Source organism: Ascaphus truei, chromosome 22, assembly GCF_040206685.1.
Source record: "Ascaphus truei isolate aAscTru1 chromosome 22, aAscTru1.hap1, whole genome shotgun sequence".
NCBI lineage: Eukaryota > Metazoa > Chordata > Amphibia > Anura > Ascaphidae > Ascaphus > Ascaphus truei.
Genome location: NC_134504.1, coordinates 15,087,776 through 15,104,146, shown reverse-complemented (window position 1 = coordinate 15,104,146; position 16,371 = coordinate 15,087,776). Strand labels below are relative to the sequence as shown.

At 50.5% G+C, this 16,371-nt stretch overlaps 2 protein-coding genes across 2 annotated transcripts in view; one reads left to right on the top strand and one right to left on the bottom strand.

The window, feature by feature from the left end:
• Positions 1-6,674, top strand: part of PDE6G (phosphodiesterase 6G) — a 22,509-nt gene extending 15,835 nt beyond the window's left edge. The window contains exons 3-4 of the mRNA XM_075580067.1: positions 2,184-2,224; positions 3,155-6,674. Of these exons, the coding sequence (XP_075436182.1) occupies positions 2,184-2,224; positions 3,155-3,231 (118 nt within the window). The 3' untranslated portion in view covers positions 3,232-6,674. The remainder of the gene's footprint in view (positions 1-2,183; positions 2,225-3,154) is intronic.
• Positions 6,675-7,172: 498 nt separating this feature from the next.
• On the bottom strand, positions 7,173-16,122 carry TSPAN10 (tetraspanin 10). Its single transcript, XM_075580066.1, has 3 exons — positions 15,653-16,122; positions 11,771-12,378; positions 7,173-8,150 (listed from the first exon to the last, which is right to left on the bottom strand). The coding sequence occupies exons 1-3, from the start codon at positions 15,746-15,748 to the stop codon at positions 7,838-7,840; spliced, it is 1,017 nt and encodes a 338-aa protein (XP_075436181.1). The 5' UTR covers positions 15,749-16,122; the 3' UTR covers positions 7,173-7,837.
• Positions 16,123-16,371: the final 249 nt, after the last annotated feature.

Below are 16,371 nucleotides of genomic sequence, written 5' to 3'. Positions count from 1 at the left end.
GCGTGTTACAAATACACACTGCTCTGCGTGTTACACATACACACTGCTCTGCATGTTACACATACACACTGCTCTGCGTGTTACTCATACACACTGCTCTGTGTGTTAGAGACACAATGCTCTGCGTGTTACAAATACACACTGCTCTGCGTGTTACAAATACACACTGCTCTGCGTGTTACATACACACTGCTCTGCGTGTTACACATTCACACTGCTCTGCGCATTACAGACACACTGCTATGCGTGTTACACACATACTGCTCTGCGTGTTACAAATACACACTGCTCTGCGTGTTACACATACACACTGCTCTGCATGTTACTCATACACATTGCTCTGCGTGTTACACATACACACTGCTCTGCGAAATACAAACACACTGCTCTGCGTGTTACACACACACTGCTCTGCGCATTAGAGACACACTGCTCTGCGTGTTACACATACTGCTCTGCGCGTTACAAATACACACTGCTCTGCGTGTTACACATACACACTGCTCTGCATGTTAGACACACTGCTCTGCGTGTTACAGCCACGTACTGCTCTGCATGTTACACATACACACTGCTCTGCGTGTTACACATACACACTGCTCTGCGTGTTACACATACACACTGCTCTGCATGTTAGACACACTGCTCTGCGTGTTACAGCCACGTACTGCTCTGCATGTTACACATACACACTGCTCTGCGTGTTACACATACACACTGCTCTGCGTGTTACACATACACACTGCTCTGCGTGTTACACATACACACTGCTCTGCGTGTTACACATACACACTGATCTGCGTGTTACACATACACACTGATCTGCGTGTTACACATACACACTGCTCTGCGTGTTACACCTACACACTGCTCTGCGTGTTACAGCCACGTACTGCTCTGCGTGTTACACATACACACTGCTCTGTGTGGTACACATACACACTGATCTGCGTGTTACACATACACACTGCTCTGCGTGTTACACATACACACTGCTCTGCGTGTCACACACACACTGCTCTGCGTTTCACACACACACTGCTCTGCGTGTCACACACACTGCTCTGCGTGTCACACACACACTGCTCTGCGTGTCACACACACACACACTGCTCTGCGTGTCACACACACACTGCTCTGCGTGTCACACACACACTGCTCTGCGTGTAACACACACACACTGCTCTGCGTGTCACACACACACACTGCTCTGCGTGTAACACATACACACTGCTCTGCATGTTACACATACACAATGCTCTGCGTGTTACACATATACACAGCTCTGCGTGTCACACTGCTCTGCGTGTCACACACACACACTGCTCTGCGTGTCACACACACACACACTGCTCTGCGTGTCACACACACACTGCTCTGCGTGTAACACACACACACTGCTCTGTGTGGTACACATACACACTGATCTGCGTGTTACACATACACACTGCTCTGCATGTTACACATACACACTGCTCTGCGTGTTACACATATACACAGCTCTGCGTGTCACACACTGCTCTGCGTGTCACACACACACACACTGCTCTGCGTGTCACACACACACACTGCTCTGCGTGTAACACACACACTGCTCTGCGTGTAACACACACACTGCTCTGCGTGTCACACGCACACACTGCTCTGCGTGTAACACACACACTGCTCTGCGTGTAACACACACACTGCTCTGCGTGTCACACGCACACACTGCTCTGCGTGTAACACACACACTGCTCTGCGTGTCACACACACACTGCTCTGCGTGTTACACACACACACTGCTCTGCGTGTCACACACACACACACTGCTCTGCGTGTCACACACACACTGCTCTGCGTGTCACACACACACACTGCTCTGCGTGTAACACACACACTGCTCTGCGTGTAACACACACTGCGGGTGTTCGGTGTATTTTGTTATCCACCCTAAAACTTCCAGTGCTGATCAGTGCTACGAAACCGCTCTCACCTTGGCCCATATCCACTAAATGCTGCTAAGTCTTAGCACAGAAGAGCGGGAGCCCAAGTTATGCCAGAGCTTAGCCCCCGTTATGCCAGAGCTTAGCCCCCCTTCTGTGTACCGGGGGGCCTCGTCAGACAAGCTCTAAGCCCCTATTCATGGAATGATTGCATCATGTGTAACCTGCACCTCCCCGCCTCTCTGCCGCCCCCTGCAGGTTCGGAGATGATATCCCCGGAATGGAGGGTCTGGGAACAGGTAAACGCCACTGTTATATCCACACTGTCTCTTACACAGACAGGGAGGTTTCTTTTAATCAGCAGCTATTAAAAAAAAACAGCACCAGATTCATGCAAAACCGGAAGGGACTGGCGTGGTATTCTAATCTGATGCTGTTCCAATCTGATGCAGTTTGGTCAGCGCCAGACTGAATTACCCAAGGCCCACGGGTAGAAACCCATTAACTGACACGGAAGTTAGGGTAGCGCTGCCACGTGTAGAGTCCACGTCCACCCACGGTCCGCTGATTATCTTTTTCGGACGTGAGCGATAATTAAATGGGTGTAGAGAGCTCAGAGGGGGGGCTACGCCCAGGCCCGTATGTAGGCATATGGCTACTAGGCCAGGGCGGCAAATGTCAGGGTTACGGACGCCCAGCGCTCTTCCCCGCAACCGTGACACTGATTGCCGGGGAGAGAGCCCGGGGGGCCTCTGTAAAAAGGTCTCCGCCTGCAGCGTCTGCCCTCCTCCGCCTGCAGCGTCGTGGCGCGTTGCCACGACAACGCGACATCCCGTGGCAACGCGCCGCCACGTGACGTCAGAATGCTGCAAGAGGAGGAGGAGGAGGGAGGAGGGGTTGGGGGAGGGGGCAGGGGGGAGGAGGGGGGGAGGGGTTGGGGGAGGGGGCAGGGGGGAGGGGTTGGGGGAGGGGTTGGGGGAGGGGGGAGGGGGCAGGGGGGAGGAGGGGGGGAGGAGGGGGGGAGGGGTTGGGGGAGGAGGGGGGGAGGGGTTGGGGGAGGGGGGAGGGGGGAGGGGGGGAGGAGGGGGGAGGGAGGAGGCGGGAAAGTTCCCAAACCCGCCCTGGCTGCAGAGCGGACGGCCGGAGCGCGGGGCGATAGGAAGGCAGCGGCCCGGGCACAGTTTGGGGGGTTTCGGGGCAATAACATCCGACTCTGCTTCTGATTCCAGATATCACCGTTATCTGCCCCTGGGAAGCGTTCAACCACCTGGAGCTGCACGAGCTGGCCCAGTACGGGATCATCTAGAGACGTTCTCCCCCCCCCCCCCCTTCGCTCTCTCCTTTCCCCCTCCCCCCCCCCCCCCCCTTCGCTCTCTCCTTCTCCGAGCCGGTGTCTCTGCCCCGGCCCCGCAGGGAGCGTTAGTATGTGTAGGACTCCCTGCAAGTCAAAAGCATCCAACTCTCTGCTCTTAGGGCGGCCATGGGCCAGGGGTCTGTGAGCGTTTGGTCCTGCCCGCAGCGCCCGGGCACGGAGATATCGTACCCACATTCCAGCTGTCCTCATTAGCGTTGTGTGTGTGAATGAAGAGACAGACCCGAAGTACATGTATGTGATGAACTTAAAACACACACACACACACACACACACACTTTCTCCATCTTCCAACCCCCCACACCCCAACCTCCTACCCCTCTCTTCGTCATTAGTAACTGCCCCTCCACTGCTATGATCAACCAAGCTTTTCTGCTCCTCCACCCATCAATTATTGTCTCCCAGGAGCTGGTCCATATTTCCTGTACAAACCCACCCTTCCTCTCTGTTACCCCAGTGTTGATAACAACCCTTTTTTCCCCCAGTTGCCCCCCTACCTTCTCCAACAAGTTCTCCCCCTATAACTGCTTCTCTTCTCACAGCTTTTACTACCCACAGGCTAGCAACAAGTGACCGATAGCTAAGGGATTAACATCTTTCCTCCCATCCAATCGTATCCCCGCTAAATTCTTCTCATCACTCACTCACTCGTCTCTTTCCCCTCTTATCATTCCTCCACCACCTGTCCTGGTGGCCCACTTCTCCTCTCCTCCGTTCCCTCTCCATCTCCGCCCGAGTCCCCATATACACAGGGATCCTGGAGCAGGACGTCTCTCGCCCTGTCACGTGTTCAGCTCATGGCAATGTGACAGCACTGCCCATCGGAGTCCTACTTCCGCTTGTCCTTCCAACCTGGAACATGGCGGTGCTTGATAACCCATTCCCTGCAGCATATTGCTGTGTATACTTGTACTGCTCCTCCCCGTCAGCAAAGGGTCACCCGTGGTTTCTTTGGCCAAGGTACTCTTGTGTTGGGGGATTATCTGCTGGTAACCCGACTCCTATAGCGCCAGAAACATGGAAGCCAGTATCTGTGGTGTTAACGTAGCATTTAATGTTCCAAATCCTGCTGACCTCAACGCCCAGCTGTTCCTTCCAAACACCGGGGGGAACAGCTCTTTAATTTCGGGTTACAGGGCAGCGGGTCCTGTTTTCTTGTTACTACAGAGAAGAAGCTCTGGCAGACTAGATGTCTAAACACACACACAGAGTGTGTGGTGTGTGTCAGAGAGAGAGAGAGTGCGAGTGTGTGCCAGAGAGTGAGGGAGTACGAGAGAGAGAGTGCAAGTGAGCGTATGAGAGTGTGCGAGTGAGAGTGTGCACCAGTGTGTGTGCGAGAGTGCACGAGTGAGACAGTGCGAGAGTGTGAGAGAATGCGAGTGTATGTGCCAGAGAGTGCGCGAGTGAGACAGTGTGAGCGTGTGCGCCAGAGTGTGTGCGTGTGCGCAAATGAATGAGTGTGAGAGAATGAGAGAGCGTTAGTGAGAGTGTGCGAGCAATACACCGCAGTAAATATTCCCATCTCTTTCCTAAACAAACTTTCCCGCCAGGTTTCCGCACAGGCTTTATTCAATGCTGTATTGAGACATTAACTCACAAGCGTTAGCACCTCAAGGGCAGAATCTGTGGCAGCTTTCTTTTAAGGGCAATAAGACCCTCAGGTGTTGGGTTACCATCAGGTAATGTCATCTTGAGGATTCTCACATCCTGCACCTTACAACACAAACGCTTTGAGGGAGATTCGCAGAGCTCCGATGTAGGGTACGCACACCCCAATCCAAAATAGGATACGCACACCCCAATCCAAAATAGGATACGCACACCCCAATCCAAAATAGGATACGCACACCCCAATCCCAAGTAGGGTACGCACACCCCAATCCCAAGTAGGATACGCACACGCCAATTCCAAGCAGGGTACGCACACGCCAATCCCAAGCAGGGTACGCACACCCCAATCCCAAGCAGGGTACGCACACCCCAATCCCAAGCAGGGTACGCACACCCCAATCCCAAGCAGGGTACGCACACCCCAATCCCAAGCAGGGTACGCACACCCCAATCCCAAATAGGGTACGCACACCCCAATCCCAAGCAGGGTACGCACACCCCAATCCCAAGCAGGGTACGCACACCCCAATCCCAAGCAGGGTACGCACACCCCAATCCCAAGCAGGGTACGCACACGCCAATCCCAAGCAGGGTACGCACACCCCAATCCCAAACAGGGTACGCACACCCCAATCCCAAACAGGGTATGCACACCCCAATCCCAAGTAGGGTACGCACACCCCAATCCCAAACAGGGTACGCACACCCCAATCCCAAACAGGGTACGCACACCCCAATCCCAAATAGGGTACGCACACCCCAATCCCAAGCAGGGTACGCACACCCCAATCCCAAGTAGGGTACGCACACCCCAATCCCAAATAGGGTATGCACACCCCAATCCCAAGCAGGGTACGCACACCCCAAGCAGGGTACGCACACCCCAATCCCAAATAGGGTACGCACACCCCAATCCCAAATAGGGTTTGCACACCCCAATCCCAAGTAGGGTTTGCACACCCCAATCCCAAACAGGGTACGCACACCCCAATCCCAAGCAGGGTACGCACACCCCAATCCCAAATAGGGTACGCATACCCCAATCCCAAGCAGGGTACGCACACCCCAATCCCAAGCAGGGTATGCACACCCCAAGCAGGGTACGCACACCCCAATCCCAAATCCTCTCTGCTGCTTCCTTGGCTGTATACGCCCTCTCTGCTGCTCCTTGGCTGTATACGCCCTCTCTGCTGCTCCGTGGCTGTATACACCCTCTCTGCTGCTCCGTGGCTGTATATGCCCTCTCTGCTGCTCCATGGCTGTATGTGCCCCCTCTCTGCTGCTCCATGGCTGTATGTGCCCCCTCTCTGCTGCTCCATGGCTGTATGTGCCCCCTCTCTGCTGCTCCGTGGCAGTATACGCCCTCTCTGCTGCTCCTGGGTTGTATAAGCCCTCTCTGCTGCTCCTTGGCTGTATACACCCTCTCCGCTGCCCCGTGGCTGTATACACCCTCTCCGCTGCCCCGTGGCTGTATACACCCTCTCTGCTGCCCCGTGGCTGTATACACCCTCTCTGCTGCCCCGTGGCTGTATACACCCTCTCTGCTTCATGTTCACGGCATAATTCAATAAACATATATATATCTTTTTACATATTTTTGAACCCCCGGCTGCTTCTCTCCCTCCCCTGAGAGTGAAATCGCCTGTAATCCGCTCCCCTAATCCCGGTCACACAACAGTTTTATAAGATAAAGAATCACGTGTTTGTAAAATCCTGTGGATAACCGCCCCGGACATCGGCTGGTAATAAAACACAGTGATATAAAACTGGGGGGACGTAGTTATTTGTTCTCCGTCACCTCCACTGAAACACGTCATAAACTGCAGGACGGCAGTGATATAATAATAATAATAATAATAATAGCCTCAGTCCTCTCCTGGGCAGTAACCGCACAATGTCCCCTCTCTGCTATATCACTATTAATTAGTGGTTGCAGCGTTGTGGAACCAGCCCAGCCACTGCTAAGGAAATGACCGCCATCTGCAACAAGCACGTGGATTATCTCAAGAGCTCCCCCTGCTGACAGCCCAGGCAACAACAGGGTGGTAGATACTACCCCCAGGGATGCTCAACTCCAGTCCTCAAGCAGGTCAGGTTTTCAGGATAATCCAGCTTCAGCACAGGTGGCTCAATCGAAGACTGAGGGGTCGGGGTAGGACCGGATGCAGGACCCTGAGAGGTTGGAAATCTTGTAACATACCAACTGATCCAATAAAAGGTGCCGTACCCCCTCCCCCCCCCTGTGTTATGTATGGGAGAAAGGAGCAGCGCGCCCCCCCACCCTTTTTGCCTTAAGGTTAATGTGGGAACCTAACACTGTTATATAGGTTATACCTAAACATGTTCCTATCCAGCCCCTGGAATAGGGCTTTTGCAGGGTCTGTAACCCCACAGTTAGCTCGGATTTAAATAACAGCGTTATTTCCATCTCCTCTCCACTCTGAAGCCGGGTCTGCGCAGGCGTGACCCCAGGACTGGCAGAACACCCCATTATTGGGGGATAATAATGCGGCGTTACCCCTAGGCGAATGCTTTGGGGATACCATGTCACGAGCCCGGATTTAACGAATCTTTGCGCCTCTGCCCTCGGTGCTTTCAATTCCATATACTAAACCGGGGGGGAATAACTTATTATTATAAAGGTGAAACCCGGAAGGAGGCGCTGTTTTATTTATCTCACTATTTAATATGCCCTTTGCACAGACGCTCACCCTTCCCCTATAGCAGGGGCAGCCAAGTCCAGTCCTCAAGGGCCACCAACAGGTCAGGTTTTCATGATATCCCTGCTTCAGCACAAGTCTTCCACTGAGCCATCAGTGCTGAAGCAAAGACTGATTGAGCCACCTGTGCTGAAGCAGGGATATCTTGAAAACCCGACCTGTTGGCGGCCCTTGAGGACTGGAGATGGCCACCCCTGGGTGAACCGTTATTATCCGTACCACTTGGCTTTTATCGTGTCGATCTCGCACAGCACCCTCCGCGCGCACAGTACACAGGCGACCTCCGTGCCCGCCAGCAGCAGGAAACCTGCTCCGATATCTCCCGTCCTGCGGAGAAGCCAGCGGGTCAGCTGGGGCACGCAGCCGCCCAGGTGAATGAGGCCGCCAGCCGCCATCTCTCCCATCCCCAGAGCGCCGAGGCCACACTGAGAGTTGGTCACGGTGCCGTTCTCCAGGGGATCGATGCAGCAGGAGAAGGGAACGCCGCAGGCGTGGACACCCGGAGAGCTGCAGTTAAAATACCTGCAGGGAGAGGCAGGGACAGCATTAAACTCAGCCCTGGGACAGAGAGGACATGGACATCACCGGTTAAACAGTAGTGGTACTGTGTCTTATTGCAAGACATTCAAGCAACGGGACACAGCTGTTTGTAACTAATATATACAGTATATTATATTGTGTGTGTAATTATTTATATATATATACACACACACACACACAGATTTTTAAATTGATAATTTCTTTTTTTAGTTTCTTATTAATAATAAAAAATAAATGTGTGTATTTTTATTGTAATGCTGTTGGGTAAACGATATTCATGTGTGTCCCCCACCCATCAACGGGCACAAAAAATCACCCACATTTGTTTCCAGTTCCCACTCATCCGACATCAAGTTAACCAATGTGCAAAACATGGAGTTTCTACACATTCAGTCCATCTACTTTCAGTGACTGTCCTGGAGATGAATTCATGGACATTGCAAAGGCAGCTTCACGGGGGGCTGAAATTCAGTAGAGATTGGACGTGGGTCGGGATGAGTGGGATTCTTGCCATGAGTCGGTCTTCTCCCCTAGCCCAGCTTATTAACATAGCGGCTTCGGTGATATAAGGCAAAAGGTCTTTCACTATTCGGTGAGATTCATTGCATGGTCTTGGAACAGCTACATTTGGCAGAAGCACGATAGGTTAGCCAAGGTAAGTATCACGTTGTGGCCTCCCAGGTGGTTAATAATAATACTAATAACAGTTTGTCCTTGTGTAGCGCTGCTAGTTTTATGTAGCGCTTTACAGAGACATTTTGCAGGCACAGTCTGGTTCGATCAAGTGACCAAGAATAAGTGGTAGCTTCACTGTTGTGTGATGGGACCATGTGATTTGTGAATTGTAGCCCTGATATAATGGTAGAGGGGGTGCCTGCCGAGCATGTAATAACGGGTACTGGGGGGGTGCTATCAGGGAACTGGGTACAGTCACTATATTTACAAAAAAGGGTCCCCCTGTGATGCACTCTGCCTCACAGAATAATACAAAATTAAAATATAAACTTTATTAGGAAAATAAAATATATCAGGGAGAGAACAAAACGGTATTTAAATAAAAAATAAGAATTAAATCAATTTAGTAGCTGCGACTGTGTGGACCACACACACGAGACAAGAGCTAGCTGCAGGTAGGTCACGGGGGGGTACAGATGTCTGGGCTCATATAGTGTGTCCGTGAATAGCCGCAACATGTGGAAACGTGCAAGATGTAACCAATAAACAAGGTGAGTGATAAGTCGTGAAATTGACCAGTGGGGTCAAGTGACTAAGATCCCTCAGGAATAGTATGGCTATGTGACAGTATGGCTATGTGACAGTATGGCTATGTGACAGTATGGCTATGTGACAGTGTGGCTATGTGACAGTATGGCTATGTGACAGTATGTGACAGTATGGCTATGTGACAGTATGGCTATGTGACAGTATGGCTATGTGACAGTATGTGACAGTATGGCTATGTGACAGTATGGCTATGTGACATTATGTGACAGTATGGCTATGTGACAGTGTGGCTATGTGACAGTATGGCTATGTGACAGTATGTGACAGTATGGCTATGTGACAGTATGGCTATGTGACAGTATGGCTATGTGACATTATGGCTTATGTGACATTATGTGACAGTATGGCTATGTGACAGTATGGCTATGTGACAGTATGGCTATGTGACATTATGTGACAGTATGGCTATGTCACATTATGTGACAGTGTGGCTATGTGACAGTATGGCTATGTGACATTATGTGACAGTATGGCTATGTGACAGTATGGCTATGTGACATTATGTGACAGTATGGCTATGTAACAGTATAGCTATGTGACAGTATGGCTATGTGACATTATGTTAAAGTATGGCTATGTGACAGTATGGCTATGTGACAATATGTGACAGTTAGGCTATGTGACATTATGTGACAGTGTGGCTATGTGACAGTATGGCTATGTGACATTATGTGACAGTATGGCTTTGTGACAGTATGTGACAGTATGGCTATGTGACATTATGTGACAGTATGGCTATGTGACATTATGTAACAGTATGGCTATGTGACATTACTGTATGTGACAGTATGGCTATGTGACATTATGTGACAGTATGGTTATGTGACAGTATGGCTATGTGACAGTATGGCTATGTGACAGTATGGCTATGTGACATTATGTGACAGTATGGCTGTGTGACATACTTGATTACAGCAGGTCGCAGACTCCTTGCACATGTTACACATTTTGAGTTTATTCACGGACACGCTCCTGTCTCGTGTGTGGTCCACAGAGTAGCAGCTACTAAAAATTGATTTAAATCTTTTTTTTTTTAATACAGTTTTGTTCTCTCCCTGATATATTTTATTATACCTAATAAAGGTTATATCTTAATTTACATTATTCTGTGAGGCAGAGTGCATCAGTGGGGACCCCTTTTTGTAAATATAGTAAATTGTATCCAAACACAGACAAAGACCGGCTCCTTGATCTCAGGAACCATCATGCAAAATGTATTTATAAAATGTGTTACCATGCAGTAATACATTGGGAGTTAACGCTCATTTTCAGGTATGTCCTGGGCACAGAGTTATGATGACAAATAGTACACAGTTACAAATACAGTTACATTAAGTGAACAGTGTATATACATTATATACAAGACATTGCATGCACAGTTAATAATAATAGTTTGTTCTTGTATAGCGCTGCTAATTTTATGTAGCGCTTTACAGTGACATTTTGCAGTCACAAGTCCCTGCCCCGCGGAGCTTACAATCTATGTGTTTGGTGCCTGAGGCACAGGGAGATAAAGTGACTTGCCCAAGGTCACAAGGAGCTGACACCAGGAATTGAACCAGGTTCCCCTTCTTCACACTCACTGCCAGTCAGTGTCTTTAAATCACTGAGCCGTCCCTTCTCCCCAAGATAATATAATTTCTAATACAAGTTAAAAAATAAAATTAAAATAAATATATATATATATGTATAAAAATGAAATTTGCTTGATTGTTAGTAGATGTGGGGATACTCATTGGTCCCTCTGTCCGCCCGCCCATGCCCGCCTCCCCCATGGCTCATTGGCCAAGAGGTATGCTGACATCACGAACACACCTACTCCACAGACAGTCTCACCCCTGCGGACTCACCATAACACTCTGACACTCTCTCCCTGCTGAATCACCCCTGCGGACTCAGCCACCCACCTTGGTAAGTTTAACACACTCTCTGCTGTCCACCACCCCTGTTACCCGTCCACGCTCTCACAAATTACCACATCAGCACTCCCCTTACTGTGTCTCCGCTATCCCGCACGCAACTTCCCAAATAGAATGATACAGCAGGTCTTAGATACAGTACATTGACGCAAAGATACACTTGTTCCAAATTACTCTTAGCATCTACAGTATTTCACTCTTAAATTACCATTTACTACTGTACCCCCAATGTATAGCTACAATTAGCTTTCCAAACCACAGAAGACTTTTCATCCCCATCTGGGGGAGAAACTCTTCCACAGCTCTACATACGTGCAGAGCTCCAACCCTAGCCCTGTGCTGCCCAATAGCGGGCAACACCTGGCACAGCAGGGAAGTGTAGAGAATGTGGGTACTTACAGACTGAGAGTCCAGTCTTGGAAGGACTGCACCCCACAGCACTCCATGCCAAGCTGGATCTCATCCATGATAAACCTCAGGTCAGAATCGTCCTGATATCGCTTGACAGCCACCATCAGGGAATCCTCCACAGAGTCTCTGATCTGGTCTCTGAAGGTCAGCAAAACAATGGCGGAGAGAAGCTGCATGACCAGCAGAAGGCTGATCCCCACCGAGTACAACTGGAGCAGGCAGGAGTTTTCCCTGAGGAACCCAACACACCCCGACATGGCCAGAACGCTCACAACCAGGCCCACCATTACAAACAAGAGCATGGGGTCTGTCCCAAGATGACTGATCCGGTCACTCATCAAGGACTGCTTGCTCACCAGTCCCCAGACACCGAAGCTGAAGATGGTGAAGCCCAGGGCCGAGATGATAAAGTTGAAGAAGAACATTAGATACTTAATAAGAAGTATGAGCAGACCGGGACGGTAGGTCTCTGGTGGTGATCCTTTGGATGGGCCTGATTGAGGTGCCAAGGAGCTGTCCATTTCAGCACCGCAGCTCTGAGTGTAGTACGGGAGACCTCCTGAGCCAGAGTCTCCTGCATGGAAGCCAGTGGGACCCTGGAAGACACAGACCACAAGCACAATGTTCATAGGAGAGGGATATAGAGACGTGTTCGCTCACATCTAATCCACAAGAGAACCACACTCTGATTTAATGCCCTCCCTTCACAATTTTAGTTTCTTGAAGATACTCATTAGAGCCGCATGGCAGATTGGTGCTGTAACTACAGATGTGCACATTTTCTTCTTCTTCACAGAACTTTGTGAATCAGGCAACGTTGGTTGAATAAATTCACCTTTTGTTTTTCTTAAAAAGTCCCTCGAATGCAAATTTTTCTATGGATATTAGATCAACATTGCGTTCGACCACACAGGCATGAGTCTTCTGAAGTAGGAGTGTGCACACACACACACACACACGCACACACAAACACCTGTGTACGTGAAGGGGAAATTCCACGAAAACCGTGACATTTAAGTGAAAGCCGCTGAAATATTGCGAAGCAAAGTCGCATCTATGTGTAACGTTTCACATTATACCGTTGATTAAACCATTCAATGATTTCCATCCTATACATTGCTGCAGTTTCACAACCAAGATAACTGTTTTGCAATTTTTAATTACAATATATTAATTAGGGGGCAACTTAGCCCCCCTACGCACCCACAGAGTGATGGCCAGGGGACTGGTCCTTTCGAACCTCTAGGTCGGGGGCGGCCAACTCCACTCCTCAAGGGCCTCCAACAAGACAGGTATTAGGGATATCCCTGCTTCAGCACAGGTGGCTCAGTCAACAACCACTGATGGAGCCACCTGTGCTGAAGCAAGAATATCTCCAATAGCTGGCCTGTTGGTGGCCCTTGAGGGGTGGAGTTGGCCGCCCCTGCGCTATGTGATTGGATGCGAGGGTGGCGGGAGGTGTTGCAGAGAACATGTGAGGGACCAAGATTCATTCCACGGGAGAAATCCAACATTTGATTTTAACAACTGAATCATAGTCGTGTCAGGGTAAGAGGAGAAGAAAAAAAAAGCTGTCTCTAAAATGAGTTACTGGCTTTGCACTTCCTTAACCTACGCTTAGCTTTCAAGGAGTTTAAGATTTACCTTATTCAAAGCTGCAGACCAAGCAATATCCTACGTGTGTGTTTTTTTTAAATAAATTAGTTCTGTACTATGAGAAAATACTTGTAACATTAAAAAAAAAAAAAACAACAACTTGGAATTATATTTTTAATGTATTATAATGTAATAAGCCTTTTTTGTTCCTATAGCAACCATTTACAAATACACACCCCCTTCCTATTCTGAAATAGGCTCTGGCACACCCCTGTTTGAGCCCTGCTCTCTCTCTAGCAGTGCACCAATTGTATCTAGTGACTGCCTGGTCACAAGATCTCCCCCAAAGCACTTTGCATCTTTGGTCCTCTTCTGCTGCACTGACGGCCATTTAGTGAACCCCCGAGCCAAATCTTCGCCGATCGATCACAGGAGAACGGATCGATCTGCAATTTAGCTAATTACTTATCATTGTGTGGATTGTATTGATGCGCATATTAAAGGGGGGGGGGGGAATGGCAGCTTGGACTGCAGCTTTAAACTACTTCCTTGTCTAGTATAATGTCCCCATTTGCAGACTACGGGGGTCATTCTATAGAGCAAAATATCCATTTAATATAAGGGGGATTTTCCTCTGAAAATAGCCACTTCAACCCATATAGAACTGGGCCCTAAGAACGCCGTGCAGACACATCACGTGTGAACCCTTCATTTGCGGAGCAGCCAAAGGGTTAATAAAAAACCGGGACAGGCAATATTATTCCCCCGATGCATATTACCCATCGAACGACGACGCGGTCAGCGTAACCCTCCGAATGCTGGAAAGAACCGGAGAGCAAAAAGGAGCAGCGAGTATGTCTCTCCCGCGGTAAAAAAAAAGCCGTAGCAGAGAGCGGGGGGGAAGTTACGGCCGCGATTACAGCGGTGGCGTGCGCGACGGAGCGCTGGCGTGAAACCTGCCCCGAGGTACAAGGCGACAGGGAGGCGTGGCGTCACGTGAGCGGTTCGTCCTCATTGGCTGAGCCGGGCATGTGACCCGGCTGTCACGGGGCAAAGGCAACAGGATTTGTCTGGCCGAGATTTGCGCGCTCTATGGCCTTTCGTTCGCGGCGCTTACGGCCACTACGATGGCGCCTAAGGCGGTACATTTTATATACTCTGGAACAGCTGTTTCTGGCATCAATGGGGCATTTCAGTCGGACGGCTGCTTGGGAGTAAATACAAAGAGCCACTAAATCTGGGTTACAGAGCCTTAAAGGCATTTAACCGCGTGAGTGCCGCAGTGCGCCACAAACACCAACAGCAATGGGCTAACCCAGCGGTGCGCAAACTCCTTGCGCCTGCGCCCCCCTTACCTGCTGCCTCCTCGGTTGCGACCCCTCTCGCCTCTAATGATGCTGTCATGTGAAGTCACGTGACCCGCGGCGTAATTTGACGTCACGTCTCCATGGTACCGGGCGTCATTTGACGCCACGTTGCCACGGAGACGCGTGGACAAGAAGCCGGGAAGTATATTTACAGAGGCCTCGCGCTCTTAGCGCGGGGCCTCTAACCGCCGCACGGCCCGCGCCCGCCCCCGCCCCCCCCCCCCCCAATAAAGTCTTGCGCCTCCCAGTTTGCGCACCGCTGGGTTAACCAAGGGGTGATCAGCTCCAGTCCTCAAGGGCCACCAACGGGTCAGGATATCCCTGCTTCAGCACAGGTGGCCCAATCAGTGGCTCGGTTTTTGACTGCACCCCCTGAGCTGATGCAGGGATATCCCAAAAGCCTGACCTGTTGATGGCCCTTGAGTAGGCAAGGAGAAATGTATGCTGCAGACTGAAAGGATCACGCACAATGTATGCTACAAAATGCATTTACTAAAAGCTTAGAGCAGGGGGGGGGGCTCCTCTCCAGTCCACAAGCCCCCCAACAGGTCAGGTTTTCAGGATATCCCTGCTTCAGTCCAGGGGGCTCAATCAGTCCCCGCTTCAGCACAGGTGGCTCAATCAGAGGCTCAGTCCTTGACTGAATCTCCAATTGAGCCACCTGGGCTGAAGCAGGGACATCCTGAAAACCTGACCTGTTGAGGACGTGGCTCTCGAGGACTGGGAGTTGGCCAACTCTGTGTTAACCCATTCACCACCAATGCAATACAGACACCGCCCCCCCTCCTCCCTGGCAGCGGAGGGGTTTATCAAACGACGTACCCAACGCAAACACAATAGGGGGAAAATAATAATAAAATAGGGTAACATTGCTGGACACGGGTCTGAGAATCTCGTATATTGTTACCTTCGGTAATAAGCTGCTGAATTCATCCAATTCCTGTTTTTCCCCCCCGGAGAACGGGAGGAATTTCGGGGAAAGTTTGGTGAGTTTTCCGCCCATCTTCCTCGCCGCTCAGGATTTAGATCATGGGGGGAATTCAGCCTCCTAAGTTAAGCTCTCCCCTCCCCTCCGTGCTTCCGAGAGATGACCAGGAGTCAGCCACTTATCATGTGAGGGGCAGCCATCCCTGGGAAGCAATATACCGGATAATTAGAGGGATCGGCCTCGCCGCATTAACCGCTTCAGCCACAAAGGAGTCAAATGTGACGCCATCTTGGGGCAGGAGGAGCCTAGCGGTAAAAACGCTAGCCTCTGAAGTGGGCGAATGGCAAGTACCTGTATCTCCCTGTGCCGCAAGGCACCACAATTAGATTGTAAGCTCTATGGGGGAGGGACTCACTGTGTCTGCAAAATGCATTGTCAGCTCTAAGTGTGTGTGTGTATATATATATATATATATATATATATATATACTAGCTGAGAGACCTGGCGTTGCCCGGGCGTGGAAGGGCAGGCCTGGTGAGGTGAGAGTCCCCCGCTGTGTCCCGGGCGCTCGCTCCGCTCCCCCGCTGACTGTAGCGGCGCCGGGGGAGGGGGGGTGGAGGAGGAGGAAAAAGCGCGGGAAAGCGGGAGACCCGGGGAGAGGAGGAGGTGCGCGCGGGTCCCGATGAGCAGTGTGTGTG